Genomic DNA, 24,167 nt, shown 5'->3' with positions numbered 1-24,167 from the left:
AATAATAAATAAATAGCATGTATAAATATGTTGCAAATATATCAAATATACCAAAATATACCAAATGTATCTGTACATACCAGTCTGTGTCAAAATGTTTGTTTGTTTGTTTGTTTTACTTAACGACACCACTGGAGCATATTGATTAATTAATCACCGGCTATTAGATGTCAAACATTTGGTAATTCTGACACATAGTCCTAATGCAGCAAGGGATCTTTTATATGCACTTCTCCGCCTTTGACCAGTTGTGGTGCACTGGTTGGAACGAGAACAAGCCCAATCAACTGAATGGATCCACCGAGGTGGTTCGATCCAATCTATGTCAAGTGACTGTGTGTATTAACTGCGTTAGCTCGAGTGTCCTGTAGCCTTCCTCTGATTATACGTTGTCTCCCTGACGACATATAAACCGGGCAGGGCTACAGGAAACTCGAGCTATAATTACGTATTACTTGTTGCCATATTAATTGATGGACAAAATCACTGTCTCACCTGGAACACATAGTCCAGTGATAAAGCGTTCACCTGATCCCTGTCGGTGGGCTATTTCTAATTCCAACCAGTGTACCACGACTGGAGTAACAAATGCCGTGATATGTGTTATCCTGTCTGTGGGATGGTGCATATAAAAGACCCCTTGCTGCTAATTAATCGAAAAGAGCAGACCATGGAGTGTCGGCAGCGCGTTTCCTCTCCAATTGTATGCGTGGCCTTTAATCACATGTCCCACGCCATATAACGATAATTATAGTGTGTGGAACAGTTCGTTAAATACAAATATTAATACTTATTTCTCTCTATCTAAAGGTAGTACTAAACCAATAACTTCTGGCTAGGTCAAAGTTCGAGATGCGCCCATTTTTTGTTTGAGAAGTGAACACCACAAGCCCTGTGATTGGTGATAAATGTGAGTGTGTTGGCTGTAAAAATAAATAGTTTCATCTGGGCAAAATATTTATTCACTTTTATTTCATCTAGTACCACTTGTGTTGGAAACATGTATGGGGTACCTGTAATAACAGTACTCAAATGTTTGTGCGGAACTAGGGTACTCATAGACGCTACCCGTTATCTCAGAAATGAGCAGCTTGACACCCACTTTTTTCTGATTCACTTTAAGTGTGAGGGGTGGTAGTATTTATATCCATGGCGTTTATATCATTGATACGTTGCAGGTAGGAGTTTTTGCCACATGTTACTATTGTCGTCTATGAAACAGTACATTGTGATATATTTATGTGTATAAGGATTGTACGGATAAGACTTTTAATCATTGTAAAAGGAGGGGGGGGGGGGGGGGGACCAGACCTCCTCAACACGTCCACTGGATCCGGGCCTGCATTTCAAGTTGTTAACGTCGAATGTTGTCATTGCTATTGTTGATAGCCAATCACTGCACGCTCAAGGTGCGCAGGCGCTCTGACAAATATGTTTGACCTAGCACGTCGATAGAAGAGCAGTTTCGGGTACATTCAGTTTGCGGGTATATTACCTAGATGGAACACTGATCCGTTCCTGCCTCATCTGACAGGTAGGTGAATGTTATGTAGTAACCGATCGTACATCGCAGTTAAATTAATTTAAAACATGGCCTACTTCACGACTGAGCAAGCGACGTTTGTAACTATACGATTTATTTCCTTGTGAAGTTGTGGTCATTGTAAATGGTACAAACAAGATAATTGCCTACTTTGCAGACGTAACAAAAGTTAACATTATTATAAGTAAAATGTTGACATTTTTAATTTGTACAAAACATTTTTTTAAAATGTTTTAAAATTTTGATTTTGTTTATATCAGAATTTCTACACTTTTTTATTTTAAAATATTTCACAGTTGCAAAATCCCGGAGGGGATTCCCCTTTGTGGACAAAAGCAAAGGTAGCTGTCTTATTGGGTTCGGGTTGCGCGCGCACCCCAGTGAACTGTTTGTTTTCAGGTCAGAATATACTTAAACACAAACAAGTTTAGCAATATGCTACTAGTGCGTTGTTCTCTTAAGGTAGGCTGAATTCAATGTCGTGACAGCTGAGCATTTCATATTGTGTTGACAATCAAACACGGTAACAGATGATGCATGAAGTAAATCGAGTGTCTCGTTTCAGTTGAAAGACACGATTTTTAAATTTATTTTATTTTATTTAAACACATTTACCAAATTGATAACTTTCTTTGTCTTAGTATACTATGGCAACTAATGCACTCGGTGACCGTAACCAGGGGTGGGGTGGGGTGGGTGTGATGTATATTATGTATTTCCATTAACCAAAACACTGTCAAATTAAAGACACATACGTACGCACACACATTTTAATTGGAAAATTTAGAGATAGCCCTATTACGTTACTAAAGGGACAATCCATCTCAATTTGTACCAACTAATTCCTCTGTTATCCACCTGAATACATCCGAGATTTGGGCTCTGTGTTCCAAGTAGTGTTTGAGAAATGGTCATTTTACTAACCGTGCTCGAAAATGGCGACCAACATTTCCGTGCTGTTCTTCGAGTCCGATCATAAGCAGTAAATAATGCGTATAGAGACGGCCTCAGACCACAATTAATTTCGCTATATGTTTCTATATAGCCTTAGTGGCTATAACATTTTTATTAATATCAGCAGGCCCGTGAAGTTTAGTATGTACCTTTGCCTGCATGGGGGACACATACCCTGAAAAGGACAACCCCTGTTGTCCAGCTCTTTCTCCCAGCATATTGGTTCAAACAGACACACCCTCTAAACCAGGCCGGAGTACACCCATTTTACACAAAAAGCACTACTTTTGCATGGGCCGGAATTACCACAAACAAGTCTTCAATGTCAACAATTTACACATGTTTACAAACTACATGCTATCCCCTGTCACTTCAGTCAAACAGTTGCCACTTCATAGCTGTCTGCCATGAAATAATCACAGTCAAACAGCAGACTACTTGCGCGGTCAAACTTCCGGATTTTGGACAACCAAATGGGAAGATAACTGTAATCTGAGGCCAGACATGAAATTTTCCACGTGTCTCTAAGCATTCATTGTTAATACTAACAGCGGGACCGATTCACTGGAAACAGGATATAACTGGTGGCGTCAGTTTAAAGCGACAGACCCTAGATTCTAAAAACGCACGTTCCTCTGAGAAGTAAAGGTCAATGAGATAAGCTGCAGCTATTTTTGGGCTGTATTTCCCTGTTTAAACATCACATACTTTAACTTCTCTCTGTTATAACCATATCGAAATGTGAGTTGCAGGTTTATTGTTTACTGCTATAAATGAAACCAGCTACTATCATAAAGACTACTATTTTGGTTAACAACCATTTTACTTTCTTCTTTTTTTCAAAATCATCTCATGTTGGCCAGCTCAGACCTTCGTTTTTGACGGGCGCGAGCGCTAACACGCCCGTCAACCTCCGTCAACTCAATCTGACAGGCGCGAAATAACGCGCCCCTAAATTGAACAAATCACGCTTGTATTTTTTGTATTGTTTTTTTTAACTCTGTCATTTTAATTGTTTATTGAATCCAATCCACGCCACAAACCTTTCCATTCTGTTCACAATGAACTTCCTAGAATACTTTTTATAAATTGAAACACGATTGGTTGGTTATCTTTACACTGAGCCAATCAGCTAGGAGTTCACTTATTAAGATCTTGTCGGTTTTGTTTTGTTTTGTTTAAAGGGACACGCCCTAGTTGTTAACCATTACGCCGTTGTTTTTCATTATTAAACCCATTTTCTCACAAATAAAATTGCACTTTACTTACATTTTATTATTTAGAATATACATTTCCATTCACCTAAAATGTTTTTTGGTAATCCTGGTAATCCTGGTGTTTGTAATACCACAAAATGCATTTTTCGTATTTCTTAAAAACAAGGTCTAATCTATTTTTAGAGGGGATCTTCCCGTTACAACGTCACAGACGTTGTTACACCACGTGACCGTTATCATTTTGGTTCGGTTTGTTTTCTCCTGCACGATTCGCGCAATCAACATCCGATTTGTTGTCGTTTGCTTGTCGTTCATTTGTGAGGTTTTTCTTCACAGTTCGTGAACATTTTCATTAACAGTAAAGTTCAGACAAGTAAATATCTCAATACAAAATGTTACAAACCCTTAAAACCAATAAGTCTTACGATATCTGGAGAGGACAGAACAGTTGGAACATGCCCAGGAGAGGTGAAAGGAACGCACCCCAAGTCTGTGTGCACTCTGGGAAATGTGTCGTGACATAGGCATTTCTGTGCTTCGAGCGACATCTATCGGTGACATCAGAATACTAACTTTCAAAATTATTTCAAGTAACTGGGTCACAGGGATTCCCATGGTATTTATCGATATAAAACCTGCTTTTTCACTCTATTTTGCGTTGTCCAATAATTCTATGATGTGTATAACGTTTATCCATGTTGATATTACAGTAAACGCGTACACCAACAACAAACGAATTTAGTAAAGCAGGTTTTGTTTTTGTTAATAGAATAGCGACGTACTCCAGACATTTCTACTTTCTGTTTCACGATACTGCCACGTGATTTAAAACCAGTGGCATTAACCTTGGTAGATTCACATTTCTAGTACATGTAATCGATTGACGGCCACCTGGAACAAACATACACCGATTTAATTTCAACTCAGTAATTCGAATTTACCGAGTGTAAAGCATGTACATTTTAAAATGAAATTTACATTAGGGTGGTTTGTTTGTTTGTTTGGGTGGTTATTTATTATTGTTGTTTTTTTAATCGGTTGCTATGATTCGAGTATATAATAAATGACGTGTTAACGTACACCGATAATGAAAGCTAATACTGTTTGTAAAAGACAAATTGTATTAAGACATATTTGGGTAGAAAACAATAGATGTCATTTTCTCTGTTATGACAGTATTATTATTTTTTTTAAATAAAGAATTTGCAGGTACATAACATGTATATTATGATATCATGATAAATGTGATAACCCCGTGCTATGTGGTTGTTACACTTCTACATTCAGTTCACAGGTTTGTGTCCATGGAGAAATCATATTCTGCGGTGAAAACCAAAATTATTTTACTTGTTTTAGATAAAACAGAATAAGCACAAACAAATCAGTTTCAATTCCTTATTCATAAATAGTCAACAGATTATCATGATTCAGAAAAAAAAGAAAGAAAGAAACGTTTTATTTAACGATGCACTCAGCACATTTTATTTACGGTTATATGGCGTCGGACCACAGATATTGAGAGAGGAAACCCGCTGTCGCCACTTCATGCGCTACTCTTTTCGATTAGCAGCAAGGGATCTTATATATTCACCATCCCACAGACAGGGTAATACATACCACTGCCTTTGATATACCAGTCGTGGTGCACTGGCGGGAACGAGAAATAGTCCAATGGGCAATCATGATTCAGAATTGTAATGCAATATGATATGCATATAATACATAAGTAATCAATAAATATTGTGTTCATTGTGTTTCTTTTTCTTGACCGGCCTCGGTAGCGTCGTGGTTAGGCCATCGGTCTACAGGCTGGTAGGTACTGGGTTCGGATCCCAGTTGAGGCATGGGATTTTTAATCCAGATACCGACTCCAAACCCTGAGTGTGTGCTCCGCAAGGCTCAATGGGTAGGTGTAAACCACTTGCACCGACCAGTGATCCATAACTGGTCCAACAAAGGCCATGGTTTGTGCTATCCTGCCTGTGGGAAGTGCAAATAAAAGATATCTTGCTGCTAATCGGAAAGAGTAGCCCATGTAGTGGCGACAGCGGGTTTCCTCTCCAAATATGTGTGGTCCTTAACCATATGTCTGACGCCATATAACCATAAATAAAATGTGTTGAGTGCGTCGTTAAATAAAACATTTCTTTCTTTCTTTCTTTCTTTTTCTTGTGTAAGACTGCAATGGCCCGTTCCTTCATCTTTGAGAATAACCATCATATTAGTTAAATTAGGATATTTATTTTGAAAACACAAAACATTAACTCTTAAGATATTTAATTTAGAAATCATTACTCCTCAAACTTAATCATGTTCATGGGTGCAATTCCTCTCGGGTGTCTTGCCTCTAATTCTGATTATTTTGAGGGGTGCGATTTCCCCCTCTGCATTTTGAGGTGTGTGATTTCCACCCCTCCCCTCTCGTAAGCATTTTGAGGAGTACGATTTTTAGCACTCCTGGGTTTTTCAAAAACGAAGGTCTGCCAACTCGACCGTTGCGTTGTAATTTCCCCAACTCCCGACTTAAGACTTGTCAATTATTAACTAATATCGGGGGGTGGGGGTGGGGATTTAGCTCAGTCGGTTGAGCGCTCGCCTGACGTGCTTGTGTCGCAGGTTCGAACTACCTCAGTGGATCCGTTCAACTGAATGGGGTTTTTTCTCGTTCCACAACTGGACAAAGGCCGTGATATGTGTTTTCCTGTCTGTGGGAAAGTGCATATAAAAGATCCCTTGCTGCATTAAGAAAAATGTAGTGGGTTTCCTCTGTTGACTACGAGTCAGAATTACAAAATGTTTGACATCCAATAGTCGATGATTAATTAACAAATATGCTCAAATGGTGTCTTTAAACAAAACAAACTTTAACCAATATCATGATCCACTGTGATTATGTGTGTGCTTGCGAATTTATGTGTGTGCGTGCATGTGTGCGTGTGTGCGTGCATGCGTGCGTGTGTGTTTGTATGTATGTATGTGAATTTGCTCCAACACTGCCCCCCCCCCCCCCCCCCCCCCCCCCCCCCCCCCCCCCCCCCGTTTAGTATAACAATAACGCGCCTCCTGCTACCTATTTGAGCAGACGTTATGTTGGCCCCATCCAGCCGCAGTGCAATTTGATACGTCCCTGATTAATGACCACACGATAACCGCCACACCGAATCTCTAGTGGCAGTGATAGTGTCGGTTACTCGAGGTGTGTGGGTTTTTTTTTTTAATGTGAAGATCATCATGACAATGGGAGGTTATTTGAAACGCTGCCCGTGTAACCGTCAAAATACGTTGTAGGCATTGTTAAAGGTAATGCCCAGGACCTTACCTAATTGGAAATGTGGGGGATGATCGCAAGAAAAATAATATGGACACACTATCCAGATAGACACACAACAAACCCAGCCAAGAACAGCAAACATAACAACAAACAGCAAAATCAAGAACAACAAAGCATCCCCCAACAACCCCTCCCCCATACACGCACCAAAAGGCCACACAACCCATTGTGTTTTCCGATTTGCCAATATATATATATAGATTATTACCAGAGTGTATTTTGGTATCGTCAATATCATATATTAGGAATAACAATTGTATTATGGGAGCCTCTGGCGAGTATAATACATTATTTTTATTCTTAATATATGATATTGACGATATCGAAATACACGAGGGTAATAATCTCTTTATCATATAAAGCTCAAGCTTAATACAACGTGTTTTTGTGTACTGTACACGCAACGTTAATTCCAGTCCGTCATTATTAGATATTCAAATGACGTAAGCATATGTGGCGCGGTGTATTTGTTTTTCAAAGATCGAATCGGCAATAATATTGTTTGTGTTGAATTATAACACCTTCTATAATAATGCGGTGAAAGATGAAAGTAAATTGTGTTTTCATGACGTCAATCGTGTTGTCAGTTTGTCTCCTAACAGCGATTGTGCAACTGTGTTATAGAACGAATTGTTAAAATAAGAATTTCATTTAGACATACAGACAGACAGACATACAGAGGTAGATGCAATAGATAGATACATACATACACATACATACATACATACAGTATAGTATTCTGGATAATGTGGATGCTTATTACACACGTGTGAATCGTACTGATTTTACAAAACTCAACTCAGGAATCATGCTGTTGTACATATAGGAGACAAATTGACAACACGGTTGACGTCATGAAAACACAATTTACTTTCATCTTTCACCGCATTATTATAGGTTTTACAATTCAACACAAACAATATTATTGCTGATTCGATCTTTGATACACATTGGCCACTGCAAATAATTCCAATCTTTTCTGATTTGTCGGTGCGTGTCTAATAAAACTGAATTTGCTGCAGCTTTACCAAGTTTAAAACTGAAACTCGGAAAGATGTAAATGTCAGAGATGAAATCGCCCGAAGTGTATCGAATCGTATATAACGGAAAATACCGAGATATTCCGATTGACGACAATGATGCTGAGTACAAACTCGTCCGACGTCGTTTGAATGAACCATGTACGTGCACACATAGTTGTACTTCCCCACAGACAGGAACGCACATACCACGGCCTTTGTCTAGTTGCGGTGAACTGGATGGAACGAGAGAAAAAAACCAATCAGCTACCGCAATTAATATACACAGGCACTTGCCACGATATTAATAGCGTTAGCGCGAGTGTCCTCTAGCCTCGCCCTGTTTACATGTCTCCGTGACAACATATACACCAGAGAGGGCTACAGGACACTCAAGCTATAATTACGTGTTATCCATTGCCTTATTAATTAATGAACGAAATCACTGTCTCACCTGGAACACAGTACGGGGCGCGGGACGTAGCCCAGTGGTAAAGCGCACAACTGGTGCTCGGTCGGTTTAGGATCGATCCCTGTTGGTGGGCCCCCTTGGGCTATTTCTAATTCCAGCCTGTGCACCACAAGTGGTGTAACAAATGCCGTGGTATGTGCTATCCTGTCTGTGGGATGGTGCCTATGAGATTCCTTGCTTGTAATTAATCGAAAAGAGCAGTGGGTTTCCTCTCTAATTATACGTGTGGTCTTTAATCATATATCCCATACCATATAACAATACTTACAATATCTTGAGTACGTCGTTAAATAAAAATAATACTTATTTCTCTCTTTCTAAAGCACAGTACATTTTGATACATTTGTGTGTATAAGAACTGTACGGATAAGACATTTTAATCGTTTCGAAAAGAGAGTGGGGGCACATACCCCTCTCAATAACCCCTCTGGATCCGGGCCTGCATTTCAAGTTGTTGACGTCGAATGTTGTCATTGCAATAGTTGGTAGCCAGCCACTGCACGCTCAAGGTGCGCAGGCGCTCTGACAAATATGTTTGACCTAGCACATCGACTGTAGAGCAGTTTCGGATACATTCAGTTATTGTGCGGTGTATTATCTAGATGGAACACTGATCCGTTTCTGCCTCGTCTGACAAGTAGGTGAATGTTACGTAGTAATCGATCGTACATCGCAGTTAAATGAATTTAAAATAGGGTCTACTTCACGACTGAGCAAGCGACGATTTATTTCCCTTGTATTGATTGCGATAGTACAAACATGAACATTACTTTGAAGACGTAACAAAAGTTAAAATTATTATAAGTAAAATTTTTAATTTGTACAAAGATGTTTTTAAAAAGGTTTTAAAATGTTGATTTTGTTTTTATTAGAATTTCTACACTTGTTTTATTTAATACTATTTAACAGTTAGAAAATCCCGGAGGGGGATTCCGCTTTGTGAACAAAAGCAAAAGTAGCTGTATTCTCGGAAACGGGTTGTGTCCGATTACAAGTCAAACTATGCTATGACATAGGCGTACGGGAATGCCCGACTCTGGATAACAACATTTATTCATATCACCGGCCTCGGTGGTGTCGTGGTTAGGCCATCGGACATAAGGCTGGTAGGTACAGGATTCGCAGCCCAGTACCGATGTCACATATAATTTGCATTACCCTGGATTTGCACTCCCCATTCAAGATTATACGTAGAATAAGCACTCCACAGTGCATATTATTCATATAATATACACATACCCAGTCTATATTATATGTATAATATGCTCGCTCTCTCTCTCTCTCTCTCTCTCTCTCTCTCTCTCTCTCTCTCTCTCTCTCTCTCTCTCTCTCTCTCTCTCTCTCTCTCTCTCTCAATAATATGCACTCCCCCAGTCTATATTGCATGTAGGCTATAATTGTTTTAAGAACTCCCATAATAATATTTGTTTAGTGTTTTTGCATAAGCCAGTGCATTTTGTAAAAGTTGATATAAATCGCAGTGGTGAATCTAGATGGGTACGTGAATCTGCCATTGCAAATTTGCAGAATAAATATAACAACTCATCATCGGATGGATCCCAGAATCTCTTCACGCATCACTTGCTTCCCTTACTTTCGATTAATGTGGCAGGAATTATGTGGAGATAACATTGCAGATGTTGGCCTTAAACATATTCATAATTTAGAACAAAAAAATCATGAATTCAGACCCACCCTACCCCAGTTAAGTGCTACCTTGCATGCCCACCATATCATTCCTGCATTCTTTGTTCATATCAGGGATCCGATATTGACAACCACTGTTTGTTTAAAAAAATTATAATATTTTAAATAAAGGAAGTTGTAGACAAAGGAAGAAAAGCGTATTTTAGACGACCTTGCAAACAATTTCCCGATGAACATGGAACATAATTATACATGTACTTAACAAAACATAATAATAGTAAAATAAAATAAACGGAACTTACTTTTGCTGCATGTTAGTAACATATATGAATATCAGCGTATAAAACAATATTATCATCCATTAAAGGCTTCTGTAGGAGATATCGCTGGCACTATAATTTGCGATATCTCCGCGGGAGATATCGCTTCTTATGATCTTGATTGGTCAAATTTTAATCACAAGACAATGTTTTGTTACGTCACTGTGTTTGTTTCAGCGCTAAACCTACCATTATTGACGTCCCACCACTGCCTTTCTGCTAGTTAACAAGTCTACTGCTGACATTCAGCCCACATTACTGACATTGTTTACAATTATCGCAAATGAAAAGAATGATAATGGATGATAAAAAGAATACCCTTCGTGTCTTGTGATATCATAATTTATCAGCACTCGTTGATAAAAGTATAAAATCCTTGGCAAGCCTCGGATAAATTATGATATCACAAGACACTTGGGGAGTATCCTTTATAAATACACATGCCATAGATCTATACTATAGTTATAAATAACGATACGAATCATGTATACAATTTACATTTATAACCTGTACATTAATGATTATCTCAATGCACAAGTGGTGGATCATAGCTCAGTGGTAACCTGATGCGCGACCGGTCTAGGATCGATCCTTGTCGGTAGGCCCAACCGGGTATTTTGCATTCTAGCCAGTGCATCACGACTGGTAAATCAAAGGTCGTGGTATCATGTGTTTGAGTGCATATAAAAATCTAATGGAAAAATGTAGCGTTGTTGTTAAATCTAAGACTATGTCATAATTACCAAATATTCAACAGCCTATATTCGATAATTAATACATCAGTGTCATCTAGTGGTGTCGTTAAACGTTTTTGTTTTAAATTCCACAAGCCTAGGAGCAGTGATTTGATGTTATACAATTTATTAAGTGCAGTGCGTCATAATAAATAGATCATTATTATAACATAACCTGGAACTCGCATTAATTATCACACATCTATTAGTGTTAAATCTATACTCCATGTTCATTACTATACACATAATCTACACTACCCATTCATTATTATACATATAACCTGCACTCCCCGTTCATTAGTATGCACATTATCTACACTCCCCATTAATTGCTATACATATAATATGCACTCCCCTTTATTACTATATAAATATAACCTACATTCACCATTCATTACTACATGTATATACAAATATATATAATGTGCACACCCCATTCATTATTAAACACATAACCTACATTACGTATGCATTATTATAGACATCATCTAGGCTACCCATGCATTAGTATACGCATAATCTACCCCCCCCCCCCCACACACACACACATACAGAGAGAGGGGGAGAGAAAGAGATAGATTAATTATTATACACATAAACTACACTCGTCTTTCATTATTACACATATTATAACTTACACTCCATATTCCGTATTATAATACATATAATTTGCACTCCCCTTTTATTACTATACATATAATATACACTCCCCATCCATTACTAAACATATAATCTACTCCGCATTCATTACTATACATATAATCTGCATTCCACATGTATTATTATACATATAAACTACACTACTTATTCATTACTATACACACCACCGTATAATATACACTCCTCATTCATTATTGTACACATAATCTAGTCTACATAAATTGCAGCACATTATTATAATGGGCACTACCCGTTCATCATTATACGTATAATCTACACCTTATTATACATATAAGCTGCACAACCCATTCATTATTATACGTATAATGTACACTACGAGTCCCTATTCAATATTATATGCATTATATAAAAATACCAAGAAACACATTTTTGTATCTCCTAAATTCAAGGGCCATACTTATCTCTGTCAAAAATAGGTAAATCGTCACGAAAGTCAAAACTTGATCTGCAATGGTACGCTATAACGCTATACGCAAAAGAACAGCTCATTATCTTGAGGCATTGGGGAGAAAAGTCAGGAAAACAAACTTCCATATCCCCTATGTTCAAGAGCCATAATTCGATCAAAATGTGTAAATCGTCATGAAAGGTAAACTTGATCTGTAATGGTATATGATAAAAAATATATAAAAAAAAATCAGCACAATATCTCGAGACATTGTGACCAAAAAAAAAAAAAAAAAAAAAAAAAAAAAAAAACTGTATGTGGTACAGACGGACGGACGGAAAGGCGGAGATGAAACCTATGACCCTTTCGGATTCCACCGACAGGGGACTAATAAGGAATGTGGATTATATTCATAGAAATAGCACTTAAATTATTATCAATCCAAAGTTCTTTAAAGAGACAAATATATTCAGTATTTAAGCATAATAGTGGAGAGTGTAGATTATATGTATAATAATAACCAGGGAAGTGCAAATAATTCAAGGGTAGTGTGTATTATACGCATAATAATAACTGGCGAGTGCAAATTATACGTATAATAATGACTGGGGAATGCATATCCTTGTGGAGTGCAAATTAAGTGCTACACCGGCTCCCACACAGAGCGAATCAATAAGACCACTACACCTTCTTCTCTCTCACTAACCACTAACAATTAATAACTAACCCACTGTCCTGGACGGACAGCCCAGATAGCTAAGGTGTATGCCCAGGACAGCGCGTTTGAACCATAATTGATATAAACATGAAAATAAGTTGAAATGAAATTATTCATATTAGCATTACAGCGAAATAGCTATATAGCAGGTCATAAGATTTCAAATTTCATGGGAAACATATTTTCGGTTTCATGCCTTGCTATCATTGGCAACTGTTTAAAAAAAAAAAAAAAATTCGCTGAATAGTCTTAGAAATTTCGCTTCTGTGATTTTACCGATACGCTACCGACACGGTACCAGAAAAGATCGGTTCCGCGTGAAATTCGAGGGGCTAATATAGGGTTGCAAACGAATCACTACGCATGTTCACAAGAATTACAACTCATTTTGAGGATAAAATAATGTATAATTTTTGCCCGAATTTTAGGTTTTGCTAGGACCTACAAATACTTATAAATTATCCGGTTAAAATTCTTTTTATGTATTCAGATTGTTATTGCTATTGGTTTGTTCATTTATTTAATCGTTCGTTCAGCATGTTGTTCTTTGTTTCATTAATTTATTTATACTTAATTATATTTATATTATTATTTTATTTCACCTCCTGTACTTCTTTTTTACCTCAATCATATGGTAGGTTTAGTGTTACCATACTTTTAATCTTTGACCAGCAGGGCTGGAAACTGACCAAAAACTATGGATATGGTGGCCCACAAAATAATAATGGATGTTGGTAAGAGAACCACGAGCATGATTTTAAATTGGAATATAAATATTAATAGTGGTTCATATGTTATAGCTCTAAAAAAGATCGCCCACATAATATTATCTGGGCGACTAATGCCATTATTTTTTAAATATTTAAGTCGCCCAACTGAGACATTGGTCGCATTTGGAGACCTAGCCACAAGTCGTTTCGAGCCCTGGACCAGTAGTTTGTTTTTAGTTGGGCTTTACTTACTCCTCGATGGCTGTTTATGCTAAGTTACTTTATTTGTAGGTTCTTGTCTCATGTAGACTTAAGTATGGTATTTATTGTTTTAGTTACTCTGTTTTTGCTAGTGCTTTTATGTGCGTACTTTTTTTTTTCTTTTTTTTTGCCGACAGATTTCTCGATGAAGCTTGAACAGGCGAACATTTGAATTACTATTCCTTTGTGTGACAGCTTAAAGGGGCATTCCTGAGTTTGCTGCAAAATTTTAAGATGTTATCGACTAACAGAGACTTTTTAATGATTATAATTTCATATCAAATATATTTTTCTTCATCAAATATTAGTGGCTGTATATTAAACGTGTTTTTGACCATTGTGATATTTGCACTAGGCAAATTTCATTTTATTTCCTAATTTTTGTTTGCATACGTACGAAATTATTTGAAGACAAAATCCCGTTTGGACTTCTTACAAATATTAAGACGACCAGAAGCACATTAAAATATTAATATACAGACACTGACATTCTAAACAAGAAAATATATTTAATATCAAAGTTTAATCTTAGAAATATTTTATTAGTCAGAAACATCTTACAATGCAACAAACTCAGGAATGTCTCTTTAAGACAGGTTTAACTGTATATTGTATTATTTTCATATGTAGTGGATATGTAATGAAAAAAGGAACATGAAGTGTTATGTAGAATGAGCAATAACGAGCAGAACTATTACATTCACAGTACTAGCGATTCAGGGTAAATTAGTTATGTCCTCTACCGTTCCAACCGGAGGGGACTACAGGTTTTATCTCCATCTGTCTGGCCGTCTGTCTGTCTGTCCCACATATAGTTGTCCGGACTTTTTATTTGTAGTGCCTCAGGATAGTGTGCTGAACGTTTTGTACAGCTTGATCGTCTGAGAAGTGCACAAATGGAAACTATTTCACTAGTCCGTCGGACCAGAACCAACTAAAATTAACTAGCCCGCCAGAATGTCAACCAGTCCGCCAGGCTATAGAACAATATATTATGGTTTAACAATATTGTAATAAGCATTGTCTTTAGTTCAAATGATATACTGTATAAGATAAATCTACAGTTACGGATCTTGGTCAAATTGTATTCATCTCGCTTTCGCTTGTTCTGTACGTTTTGAAAAAAAACCTCGTATTCTCTATATATTTCACAGATCTGGACACATATAGAAAACAGAATGCCACCCAGTGAAGATTGGGCTTGTTCCAGAATCCTGGAGCGTGATGTTATTCCTAATCTGCGAGTAGCCAGTATTTCCGAAGAGACCCAGAAGCAATCCATCGCCTTGTTTGAAGAATTCATCTCTACAAGTATCCGACGATTTGGCGAACACATGAGGGACTACGCAGATATAGTCTCCTCTCACTTGCAGGTCTTCAGAGATGAGCACGCTGTGAAGAAATGTCTTCTTTCTGCTAAGAAAACACAGGGCGAATTGGAGAATTATATTTCAAACGGTCGAAAATACCACACGGATATGCTTAAAGAAAGACTCCTTACTGAAAAATCAGTTGGTATGAAAAATGTTCCATTCATCAATCCACTCATGCACAATAACAATAATTAAAAAACGTTCATCTATTTCAGTAGCATAATTGTACTACCTGGCCTAAGATACATTGTACTTACATATTAGTTTGTTATATAATGAAAAGGTATATTCATCTGTGTATTTTTGATAATCGGAAAGAACTATATTTTTGTTTTGATTTTCATTGCAGGTGAAATTTGCACAAATGAACAATTACCTTCATTGACAATAAATAAACACTTCCGTAGACTACGAAATGATTTAATTATTCCCAGCATCATTGATCATTTAGTGGCTGGACATGTTCTGACTGAAAATGATGAAGATAGTATTATCCACAAGCGATACACAGATCGAGACAAAAACGAAGAGCTTCTGAAACGAATCTGTGATAAATGCAATGTGGAACAGTTTGCAAACATCGTCTTGCCCGCTATCAAAGAACACCACCCTCACTTGGAAGAGATGCTACAGGGAACGTTTCGAGAGCTCGCCCATAACCGTGAAAGTGAAAGTCCTGAACAGTGTGGATGGTGTTTGATTCAAAGCAGAGTCGAACCTACACGACTGGCAGACCATCTCTTGAATGATGATGCAATAACTCAGAACTTGTATACTGACCTGCGGAATGCTTCGGTGACAAATTCAGAAAAGTGGTCTATTTTAGAGAACAGCTTAAAACGTTCTTACACTCTAGAAAAGGCTATAAGGAATGAATATCCCGCATTAACTGGACAGATAATCCGCAACGGTTTTACCATAAAGTGTATGTGCTCAGACGATAAGGAATCAAGTGTCCATCAGGAAAACACCAACTATCCTAGTACACCGTCGGATGTGGGCCACATTTCTGACCTTGACTCTACATTGAATGGCATCGGCACAATGAGCATCGTCGCAGGTTTGTGGGGTTTGGTATGGTGTTAATTGTGGCACTGGTCTAACATTCACGTTTTATATGTCTTTATAGTTTTTGTTTTTTAGGGGATAACACTGCTGTGTTTTCCGATTTGCGGACGTATATCAGTGGTTTTACCGTCGCAAATTTAGTTTTATTGGTCTCCTTGCGAGTGCAGGTCTTCATCGTGGTTCGCGGGTAGTAGCATTCTTATAGTTTTCCCCACAAGATTCGCATTATTCTGCATCTCGTAAGAATTTTCAAATTAGACCAGTAAGCATCTGTGATAATGATTTCAACTAATATGTGTTTTCTGTCTTGTTGGTAGTTCGGTGCAATACTGGTTTACAACATGTTTCCATTTCAAAGTCATTCTCTCTCTCTCTCTCTCTCTCTCTCTCTCTCTCTCTCTCTCTCTCTCTCTCTCTCTCTCTCTCTCTCTCTCTCTCTCTCTCTCTCTCTCTCTCTCTCTCTGTCAATAACGATATATACTCTACCAAAAAGGAAACCCTCAATACTTGATTTTATTAATATATATGACAATATTACACATAACAATGTACAAATCATGAATATAATTCCACTGGTTAATCCAAACATATTGCCTTTGTTACAGTCCACAAAGCGCAGCCACCATGACATACAGAACACAATAGTGCTTATTTGGAACCCCCCCCCCCCCCCCCCAAAAAAAAAAAAAAAAAAAAAAAACCTCTATGTGCAAACCACGTTATCTATGAAGGTGAGCATTCTGCACACGAAACATGAATACATGCGCTATAAAAATGCAGGGTTTTAGATATCTTGTCCTCATTATTTTGTTTACTGCACAACATGAAACACATGCCTCCACTGAGTGAAGCACAATGGAACAAATTCATTGGTCGTTTAGAAAGAGTCAAATCGAGGTCTGCCATTGCAAGGACGTTCCATGTATGCCTAAGCACTATATCGAGATTGTGGTATATGTTCCAGCTACATCGGACAACACGTGGCCTTTCCAGATCATGTACACCACATGACCACTGTGACCATTGTGACCCAGGACAGCTATATATGAGTAATTCATCTACATCAAAGGACCACCACGGCAACATCTACTGCTTCTGCAATACCAGGTTTGTGTAGGATATTGGCTCAGATGGAGCAGAACCGATTACGTGAGGCAGGTATGCGAGCCAGACGGTGTCAAGTCAACTGCTATGGAGAAGTGTGTGGTTTAGTGAAAAGTCTTGTTTTTTAATGTTTTTTTATGTCAAAATTACAGACGTCGTCATGAATGTTATGCTGAAAATTGCACACAGAAAGTGGATAAATTCGGTGGTAGTAGTGTGATGATGTGGGCAGCAAGGCACAGAGATACATGTATCTAGATGAAATTTACATGTCGTTTTCCGTTCGTCCATTTTCGTTTCCTTTTTGGAAGAGTATATTAGACACCAAATAACCTTAGTTTGAAATACGCTATGTTGTCATTAAATAAATATTCATTTCGTTTCCTTTCTGGCAGATTTTATATGGACAAATGAAACGAAATTACACATATGTAATTAAAAGTACTGTAATAATTTCAATTATCCTTTGTGTTTTAGACAGAACAATAGAACCTGGCAAGCTGAATGAATCCTTTGTGAAGTCTCTAGCAGCAGCAGGAAAAGAAATACTACTTGATGTAATTGGGGAATGTCATTTTGTGCTTTCGCAGTCTCTTCTGCCAGATGGTGATATGAGGGAGGATGTCATCGATCATCTGAACAAAGCTTCTGAAGCATTCCAGAAAGCAAATGATGACAATGGACAGGGAAAAGCTATTTTGGCCTTGGCCCATATCACAGCTAGCAAATCGAAGGCAAAACGTGCACTTAAGATCTTTCAAAATGAGAGACCATTTTCCAACTATGTTGGGGCACTAGAAGCGCTACAAGTTGTTGTCGAGTTGTCAAGTCTGGAGACCAATGTTGGTGATTGTCGTGAAGTATCTCGTGGCATTTTGATGACCTTCTTCATCATAAAGAAGCTCTTTAAGCAATCATCTTCTAAAGACCAGGCTATGGCTCAATTCTTTTTCAATTGCTTAAACCAAAACAGGAAAAAACTCTTGCATTTGGAAAGAGACACATTTTCTGTGGATGGAAAGGGTCAGCTGAAACAGAAGGAGATGTGTGTTTCTCTGAGCTCTTTTCTCATTGTTAGAATGAAAGAATGGCTGAATAGAGTACAGTCAGCTTTTCAACAACTAGGTGACCGTTATAGGCAGTGCAACGCATATCTTGCGGGTTCACAATGCAAAGATGGAGATGAATGTCCGTACATGCAATGTACAATAAACCTGAAATGTTTATTGCTCTGAACATCATGGTTTGGAATGTAGAATTAAGTAACATTGTACAAACCGGAGTGGATATGATAAAAACCCTGAATATACCAGAATTGTCACAGGAAGTTTGCAATCTTATAAAAGACAAAACAAAATTTACTTCCTGTCAACAGCTAATAGACTTTCTCATACCTCTGCGCCATCATCCAAGATTTCTGTCAGAAAATGTACAAGATCTTCTACAACTTAGCGAAATATTGTCAGGCATACATACATCTAGACAAGTGAATAATTACCTAAAAGATATCTGGCAAAAGCCTTCTGTAAAAAACGAATACTTGCGCTACAAGGAAAGATGTCACAACACTGACTGGGTCTTGCGCATTGCATGTTTTGCTTCGCTTCTGAACTTAAAACTGGATGCTACCCAGTATTGTCAAAAACTTGAATATAAACTTATGGCAGAAACACCAGAATGGCTTGCCAACTGGTGTCCTCCGGATGAAATACCAGGTGCGTTATTGGTGGAATACCACAAGGAAAAGCTGACAGTAGAATGCATTGCTAACAGATTCATAGAAGCATTTAAGTGGCTGCAAATCGAAGAGGCGGATCCAATGAAATCTTTCATAAGCTTCACGAAATTTGTGGAGACTCTTTCGTTCAGAAATCAACCAAACATTCTACCTGACGAAGCTATGATGCTATTCTGGCTCGAAATCTTCGTGTCGCTTGCTATGTTCCTTCTAGCAAAGTCATCAACTGCTGAGACACATTTTGTTTTGCCTGCCACATACCTAGATGCAGTCAGGTTTGCAGATTTAATATTAAGAATACAAAGTCGACCAATTCAAGAACTTGTTCACTTGTGCAGCAACCACAAGGTTGATCTTTTGTTGGATAATTTCCAGAGCATAGTTGGATTGGTATGTGGTTACCAATCACCAATGGGTTTGCTCAAGCTCTTCTTTGTTCAAAATAAAGGTGACTTTTTAGCTGCTGAACGATGCTTGGTCCTAGCTATGACCGTCTTGGTGAATGTTGGTTCCTTGCTTCCAGTCATCTACGAAGATTACATCGTGAAGTCAATTGCCACTTTAAAGCTGTCAGAGTCGGGACCACGACGCCTGCACAAAATCCTTGAAGCTGTTGCTCGATCAAACAGTGCCCATGATATTGCTGCTATACTACAACACCATCTGAAAAATCGGGAAGATGAACAGCTGCTTGATTGTTGGTGGAGTTGGAATAGTGACGAAAAACAAGGAGTACAGTTTTGTCAGTTCACTGACTTTTCGAGGCTGCCACACAAGTGGTTTTCAACCTTTAAGCTGGGACAACAAACTAGGGCTGCCAACACAATTCAGCGATTCTTCAAGAATATCATCATGAAGCATAATATTACTAATCTGGCAAGGAGAGCACTTTACCAAGAGATGCTTGAGGTGTTTGCACCATTTGCTATCAAGGAGACATTTTGTGGTGTGTGTGGAGTTCCTTTGATTACTTCAGAGACTAAAGAAAATGCCTCCAGTTCAGAAGATCAGAGGGATGCCACTGCTTGGAACACTGCAAACCTGTGTTTGCCTCGTACGTCAGAAGGTCTCACACCCTGGAGGAGACGATCAGACACTTTAGAGACACACCTTGCTTCAGAGAAACACATTGAAAAGAATGCACAGTTTGAAAGATTCAAGAAATTGTATTATGCGGACAACATGCGAAAACTTCTCCATGAGCTTAGCTACTTTGTAGGGTTTCACAAGCTACGGAGTCCTGACATGAAAGCTGATTGTTATGCTGATATATCCCTCGATATCGATCGTCTGCTGTCAGAGATGGACACAGTCAAGAGTATTCTTCAGAGCATGATGGAGAATCACAGCTGGAAGAAAATTAAAGAACTGCGACATGCCTTGTTTACTTTATACCAAGATTACCTGTTTGGACGAGCAGTCATAGCAAGAAAGTTCCATGAATACAAGGTAAGGATTTGCCCAAACAAACATAAGAGACTAGCTCTACAGTGTATAATAAAATGTACACAGTTTATGGTGGAGTTTCCTTTCGAGTATAGGTCACAATACTGACTGCATCATATTCACTTTAAAATAACACTTTCAAATGTACATGTAGTTTATAGTGAAGTCTCCTTTTTGAGTTTGAACCCACTGTTACATAAGTAAGCAAGCATAGTGTTTTTAAAATATTAATATTAAAGTTACAATATAAAGCTGCAATTTATGTATACGTTCTTACATTTAATAGTTTTAAGTACATGTATATTGCTTCAAGGAATATATCATTATTTACTATATAGACATACTGGTTTTATACCTTTTTCGGAAAGGAGAACGTTCCACAAACTGTGCGCAATCGATGTACAAAGTTTCAAATAAACCTCTGTCCCCTTTATTGACCTTAGAATTTCCTGTGGTTCCGAAATAAATTAATATTGTACACATACATGTATTTATTGAAAGCAATTCCTTTACTTCACCGGTTAAACGATAGCATAATAGGTTGCCTGATATCTGGTCTATTGCACTTTACAGAAGTATTTAGTGACGTCACACGCATCACATCACATCAGTTTGCATCGCACACACGCGATTTGTATGGCGTTTCCATGCGAGTAAAGTCTCAAGACCCTATTAAAGATCTGAGTCGAGACTAAAAGTTTTATGAGTATAGAACCTTGAAACTTAAAATCTACTTAGAAATCAGACTCACTGTACCGTCATCTTTTTATGAAGGCAGCACGTTGTGCCGAGTAGAGTAAGCTAATATGTCATAATGTCAGGGCTTCGTGAAATCGCACCCACTCATCAGGCGATTCACAAGAGACGTCTCACCAAATAGTGGATAACTACACTGCACAAAACATCAATAATTTCACAAAACCATTTTCTTATATTATGCTATGTACAATATTAATGGTAGAATTTACACTTTGATAAACTGTTTACATTTAAAGCGCCTTCGTGCATGGCACGAAACTTAATGACACAAACAGGGATCACTGAAACATTTTGGTTTAGCTTGTTTTCAGGTATATAGAGTATTTCCTTGAAACTTATTAAAATGTGGTCAATTTAAGGAATAGTTTATTAGCCAAACACTAAATGTTGTAGCCACTTTTTATAAAAATTAGCAATTGAATAATTTGACAATGTACAGGGCGACCCTGACAAAATGCTATGCTATTAAGAAGCTACTCAAAATCTACTGTACGTACAGAACGAATGACCTACTATCTTGTTCTGTAGCTGATATTATTTTCTTCTACGATTAACTGAACGTATACAGGAGCGTCCCCCCCCCCCCCCCCGACACACACACACACACACAGAGAGAGAGAGAGAGAGAGAGAGAGAGAGAGAGAGAGAGAGAGAGAGAGAGAGAGAGAGAGAGAGAGAGAGAGAGAGAGAGAGAGAGAGAGTTGCAGTCGAAGGATATAAAACAAAAATCTCAAGATTTTGGGGAAAACATGCCTCGAAGTAAGTCACTTTTATTACACACAGATTATTGGCGTGTTCTGATTAATGCTTTTGACTGAAGCTGATGGCGTTGCGAAAATCAGCTGCGGATTCTGTTGACCCGATATTCAACCAGAAGAATTAGTTGACATTAATATTATAAAAAGATTACCCAGGTCAACTGCTTTCGAAGTGGCTTATTGATGGTCTGTCAAGGGTAATGATGTTACATCCGTCCCCAACGAAATAGAAATGTGTATCATTAAAATGTTTAACTTTAAGTTTTGAATCAAAGTGAAAATAAACAAATTAATACAGTTTTGTGCGATTTTTAATATTTCATACTTCTACAGGTGTAGGTGTGTGTGTGTGTGTGTGTGTGTGTGTGTGTGTGTGTGTGTGTATCCGTGTGTGTGTATGTATGTATGTGTGTGTGTTGTGTGTGTGTGTGTGCGTGCACGTGTCTCTCTCTGTGTCTCTCTCTCTCTCTCTGCGTGCGTGTGTGTCTCTCGGTGTGTGTGTGTGTGTGTGTGTGCGCGCGCGCGCGCGAAACTATACTTCAAAGCAGTCGTTTCTGTTTTGGTTGTTGTGAATAAGACATGCCTTGTTCACTTTATATTTTAAGTCTTATTTTTATTTTTTAAACAATTGTCCATTTTAGGAAGAACAACGGATGAAGCCCCACGAGAAATCCGGATCTTTCCGAAGTAAACAGTCCAATAGTAAACAAAACAAATTACGTCGCCAGTTTGGCCTACCACCACGTCTGCATCGCCAGTTGAATATGAATTAAGATTCACAACAGTCAGACTGACGAGGATGGCGGCCATGATGAATTTTCAAACGTTTTGATGAATTCGTTGTATAATACACGTGGTTACTACTATATGTGTGCGTATGCAGGGATTCATTGTATAATACACGTATTTACTACTATATGTGTGCGTATGCAGGAATTCATTGTATAATACACGTATTTACTACCATATGTGTGCGTATGCAGGAATTCATTGTATAATACACGTATTTACTACTATATGTGTGCATATGCAGGGATTCATTGTATAATACACGTCTTTACTACTATATGTGTGCATGTGTAGGAATTTATTGTATAATACATGTCTTTACTACTATATGTGTGCATGTGTAGGAATTTATTGTATAATACACGTCTTTACTACTATATGTGTGCATGTGTAGGAATTTATTGTATGATACACGTATTTACTACTATATTTGTGCGTATGTAGGAATTTATTTAGGATTTGTCACCATGGTCCCATGTCTGACAAGATTAGGAAAATGAGTGCAGTTGATTCACAAGTGGGATAATTTTAAGCCAGTGGATGATGCATTGCACTGTTATTAACTTAATTTATCAGAGCATACTTAATTACAGAAATATCCACATGAGAAGTTGGGAATGTTCACATTTCAAATTGGTGTGTGTACATATATAATCTTACATTTTCAGTGCAATCAAAGTATGTAATATTTTGCAGCTCACATACTTTTAAGATTTGATCACTTTGGCGCAGGGGATAATTAAATCCTTTCTGGCCTCACAAATTTTCCCATGCCGTTGCTGGGACTCGAACCTGTGGCACCGAATAGCCCGTAAATTGCAAGACTAACCACGATGCGCTGTGAGCTATTGAGGCATTCATAAAAAGGATGTCCTTTAACTCAACCACATGTATATATGTATGTGTGTGTGTGTGTGTGTGTATATATATACATGTGGGAAGCGCAAATGAAAGATTCCTTGCTGCTAATCGGAAAGAGTAGCCCATGCAATGGCGACAGCGGGTTTCCTCTCAAAATCTGTGTGGTCCTTAACCATATGTCTGACGCCATATAACCGTAAATACAATGTGTTGAGTGCGTCGTTAAATAAAACATTTCTTTCCAACAGCCGATGATTAATAAATCAATGTACTATA

The 24,167-nt window shown here is 38.0% G+C and overlaps 2 protein-coding genes across 2 annotated transcripts; both read left to right on the top strand.

Annotated features, from left to right (window-relative positions):
- The first annotated feature begins 1,459 nt into the window (after positions 1 to 1,459).
- LOC121373406 lies at positions 1,460 to 18,781 on the top strand. The gene is made up of 4 exons (XM_041500051.1): positions 1,460 to 1,534; positions 15,150 to 15,510; positions 15,718 to 16,428; positions 18,018 to 18,781. The coding sequence occupies exons 2-4, from the start codon at positions 15,174 to 15,176 to the stop codon at positions 18,773 to 18,775; spliced, it is 1,806 nt and encodes a 601-aa protein (XP_041355985.1). The 5' UTR covers positions 1,460 to 1,534; positions 15,150 to 15,173; the 3' UTR covers positions 18,776 to 18,781.
- LOC121373405 (TPR and ankyrin repeat-containing protein 1-like) lies at positions 18,781 to 23,835 on the top strand. Its single transcript, XM_041500050.1, has 2 exons — positions 18,781 to 20,727; positions 22,883 to 23,835. The coding sequence occupies exons 1-2, from the start codon at positions 18,781 to 18,783 to the stop codon at positions 23,012 to 23,014; spliced, it is 2,079 nt and encodes a 692-aa protein (XP_041355984.1). The 3' UTR covers positions 23,015 to 23,835.
- The last annotated feature ends 332 nt before the right edge of the window (positions 23,836 to 24,167 follow it).

This window comes from Gigantopelta aegis, chromosome 5 (genome assembly GCF_016097555.1).
Source record: "Gigantopelta aegis isolate Gae_Host chromosome 5, Gae_host_genome, whole genome shotgun sequence".
NCBI lineage: Eukaryota > Metazoa > Mollusca > Gastropoda > Neomphalida > Peltospiridae > Gigantopelta > Gigantopelta aegis.
The sequence above is the reverse complement of the archived record's forward strand: the minus strand, read 5'-3'. Positions and strand labels throughout refer to the sequence as shown.

What these genes read in the sequence shown, in the direction of transcription:
- LOC121373406 (XM_041500051.1), top strand. Translation starts at nt 15,174, where the DNA reads ATGCCACCCAGTGAAGATTGGGCTTGTTCCAGAATCCTGGAGCGTGAT. An exon ending in CCTTACTGAAAAATCAGTTG is followed by an intron (nt 15,511 to 15,717) that starts GTATGAAAAATG and finishes TTTTCATTGCAG; the next exon opens with GTGAAATTTGCACAAATGAA. An exon ending in CACAATGAGCATCGTCGCAG is followed by an intron (nt 16,429 to 18,017) that starts GTTTGTGGGGTT and finishes TTTGTGTTTTAG; the next exon opens with ACAGAACAATAGAACCTGGC.
- LOC121373405 (XM_041500050.1), top strand. Translation starts at nt 18,781, where the DNA reads ATGGTTTGGAATGTAGAATTAAGTAACATTGTACAAACCGGAGTGGAT. An exon ending in GAAAGTTCCATGAATACAAG is followed by an intron (nt 20,728 to 22,882) that starts GTAAGGATTTGC and finishes TGTCCATTTTAG; the next exon opens with GAAGAACAACGGATGAAGCC.